This window comes from Theropithecus gelada, chromosome 1 (genome assembly GCF_003255815.1).
Source record: "Theropithecus gelada isolate Dixy chromosome 1, Tgel_1.0, whole genome shotgun sequence".
NCBI classification, from domain to species: domain Eukaryota; kingdom Metazoa; phylum Chordata; class Mammalia; order Primates; family Cercopithecidae; genus Theropithecus; species Theropithecus gelada.
The window spans coordinates 73,429,728-73,433,061 of record NC_037668.1 but is presented as its reverse complement, the minus strand read 5'-3'; the positions used below and the strand labels follow the sequence as shown (position 1 = coordinate 73,433,061).

Here is a 3,334-nt window from a genome sequence, read left to right as displayed (position 1 = left end):
GTCCAGGCTGGAGTGCAATGGCGCTATCTCAGCTCACTGCAACCTCTGCCTCCCCAGTTCAAGCAATTCTTCTGCCTAAGCTTCCAGAGTAGCTGGGATTACAGGCATGTGCCACCACACTCGGCTAATTTTGTATTTTTAGTAGAAACGGGGTTGCTCCACATTGGTCAGGCTGGTCTCGAACTCCTGACCTCAGGTAATCCACCTGCTTCAGCCTCCCAAAGTGCTGGGATTACAGGCATGAGCCACTGCGCCCGGCCCTGACAGTGAGAAGTTTTAACTCAGTAAATTGACTACAGAGCCTCAGCTTTTATTTATTTATTTTTATTTTTATTTTCTTTTAAAATTTTATTTTATTATTTCTTTCTTTAGCCCCAGCTTTTAAACCACAAATAAGAGTGACATGATCAGATTTCAGAAAAATTTCCTTCGGCTGCAGTGGAAAGGGTGGATAAGAGATAGTGTTAATTGAAATGAGTGACTAAACAGACTAAACCATGTCACAGACACTTCTGTGGCTGCTTCTTCCCGAGAGGTTCTCAGGAGGTTTTTAGCATTTATACATTTTCTTTGAAAAGTGGGGGTGGGAAAGTGAGGCGAAGACTTTAGCTAATGCTCAGTAAATCTACATTTTGTTTTTTGAGACGGAGTCTTGCTCTGTTGTCAGGCTGGAGTGCAGTGGTGATCTCGGCTCACTGCAACCTCTGCCTCCAGGTTCAAGCGATTCCCCTGCCTCAGCCTCCCGAGTAGCTGGGACTACAGGCGCGCCACCGAGCCCGGCCAATTTTCTGTATTTTAGTAGAGACGGGGTTTTACCATGTTGACCAGGATGGTATCAAACTCCTGACCTTATGATCCGCCCCCTCCTCGGAGGCCTAAATCTACATTTTTACACAAGATAAGGTGAATGTTTGAGGAAAATGGGAATAGCGGAAGAAAACAATTGTGTGATGGACTCAGGGTAATCTAGTAGTAAGGTACTACTAGAAAGGTAGAAAGTAGTCTAGTAGAAAGGTAATATAGTAGTCAACATTTATGGAATTTGTGGAATAGAGGCCAGGTGAGGTGGCTCGCGCCTATATTCGTAGCACTTTGGGAGGACAAGGTGGGTGAATCACCTGAGGTCAGGCGTTGGAGGCCAGCCTAGCCAACAGGATGAAACCCCGTCTCTACTAAAAATATAAAAAACTAGCTGGGCATGGTGGTGCGTGCCTGTAGTCCCAGATACTCCGGAGGCTAGGCGGGAGAATCGCTTGAGCCCGGGAGGTGGAGGTTGCAGTAAGCCTATACCGTGCCACTGCACTACAGCCTGGGCGATAGGGTGAGTGAGACTCCGTCTCAAAAAAAATGTGGAATACAACAAACTTTCGTTTTAGGAACTAGACTTTAGATTGCAGATCTAGTTACAATTGACACGTCCTTGTTTTATGGGAGGCTACATACTTTAAAGGTTTCCAGGGTAGCAAATAATTGTGATTTTGTGTATGTGTGTTTGTGGGGAGTAGTCATCAGGAAGTGTCTGAGGCCTTTTGCCTTACTGTGTAGGTCTGGCTAATGTGTAATATTTTGACTCAAGATTGTAAAGTCAAGTTATTCATCCGGGGAAAGGATGGTCGTGTAGCTGAATCAGCGTCCTAAACTGAACTTTCCCTTTGGCATAAGTTTAGGAGTCCTGATATTTTATTTTGCTTTACAACAGAAAGCAGCAACCCTGTAATCAAAGAGAACAATGAAGGAAGCTATCTAACCCATTAGGGTTACTGAGGATCTGCGCTGGGGTTAAGGCTGCTTAACTTAAGAAATATTCGGACAGACAGTTCTCATGGCTTGGTGTGGTTAGACGTGGTCATCCGTGGGCAGCAGCTAGGACGCTTACTCCGGTTTGGGCATTAAGGGCACAGTGCGTAGTGGTCCTGGAAGTAAAGGGAATCCTGGTTTTCCGCAGAGACCTTGGATTAACCTAAGCGTTTGGGTTTGGGAGCGGCCACAAGAGCGCCTCACTCCAGCCTCAGCCATCCGCAGCAGGGAGAGGTATTAGTATTTCCGCGCCCGCCCCCACGAGGAAAAGCGCCGAGTCATTCCGGTGGGGCGCGCCGGGCGGGGCTCGGGCCACATCCCCCTCCTCTTTCTCCTCTTCCAGAACCCCCGGTCCGCTCCGACTCTCGCGAGAGCCCTACTGGCTATAAAGGCAGCGCCCCGGGGGGAATTTGCGCGTTTTGTTCTTGCCTGGCGCTGGTGATTTGTTTCCGTGACTTGTGTTAGGACTGGTGAGTGTGGGCAGCGCGGCCTCTGCGGAGTGAGGCGCGGCGCGCCTTTCTTACCTGTTGCCTCTTCCTTCTCCTGTCCGGGGCTCTCCCGCCCTTGGGTGGGGGTACTGTGATGCGTGAGGCGGCCGGGGGAGACCCGGAGCCCGAGACTGCCTGAGCGCTACGCGCACCCCTCTCATGGGCCCCCCACATAGGTGCGGGGACGTGGTTGAACCCCAAGGCTAGCGTGGACTCGAGTCGAATCGTTCCCCGGCAACTTGAGCACGTGGCGCGGCGTCTGGGCGGGGTGGTGGTGGGGTCTCCAAGACTAGCCTCCTGTCGGGCGGGGTGGGTTCGGGAAGCTTCTGGAATGGACCTGTATCCGGACTCGTGGCTGTAGAAGACAGCCTGTATATTTGTCCATCTTGTGATAGGGTAAATGCTGTTCCGGGTCCTGAGCCTTGACTAGCTGCGGAGCTTCGGGTACCCTTTCCCCGTCTTTATTTTCCTGTACGTGGAATGGAGTTAGTGATGAGCCCAAATGTCCCCGCTGAAGCACTTTCTGCTGGTACTTTACACAGTGCTGGGGAGGGACAGGGGTACCTGAAGTGGGGTTCAGGGGTGTGGCCCTCGGCACTGGGCAGATCCCCTGAAGGGGCCCGGCGCCGGCCTGAAGCAGCCTTTACCCCGAATTGGTTGAGTTTGGTACTTGGGAGCCACCTGGGAAAGTAGGATGGGACGAGAAGGCCATTTGGGGACACCAAGTTGCAGCATGCATTAGTTTTTGGTTTTTGTTTTTTGTCGTTAAAGGTGTTAAGGACTTTTTAAAAAACAGTTTTTAAAGAACTTTTAGGACTTGGAAAAACTTTTAGACTGCGGCTCAGTGGGTTAAAACTCTGTTTTTTTTTTTGAGACAGCCTCGCTCTGTCGGCCAGGCTGGAGTAGCAGTGGTGCAGTCTCGGCTTACTGCGACAACCTCTGTCTGCCGAACTCAAGCAATTCTCCTCCCTCAGTCTCGCGAGTAGCTGGAATTACAGGCGTGTGCCACCAAGCCCCGGCATAAATTTTTTTTTTTTTTTTTTTTTTTT

At 50.3% G+C, this 3,334-nt stretch overlaps 1 protein-coding gene across 4 annotated transcripts in view; it reads left to right on the top strand.

The window, feature by feature from the left end:
- Positions 1 to 1,208: 1,208 nt before the first annotated feature.
- The window catches only part of PRDX1 (peroxiredoxin 1), an 11,828-nt gene continuing 9,702 nt past the window's right edge, over positions 1,209 to 3,334 (top strand). The window contains exon 1 of one of the 4 annotated variants that reach the window (XM_025370615.1): positions 1,209 to 1,321. Coding sequence is in view for 1 of the 4 variants with exons in the window: in XM_025370598.1 (XP_025226383.1) it covers positions 2,445 to 2,487 (43 nt within the window). In the remaining 3 variants the exon portion in view is untranslated. Of the gene's footprint in view, positions 1,322 to 2,148; positions 2,488 to 3,334 lie in introns of those variants that run through there. The other 3 variants (XM_025370623.1, XM_025370598.1, XM_025370607.1) reach the window with 3 other exon arrangements.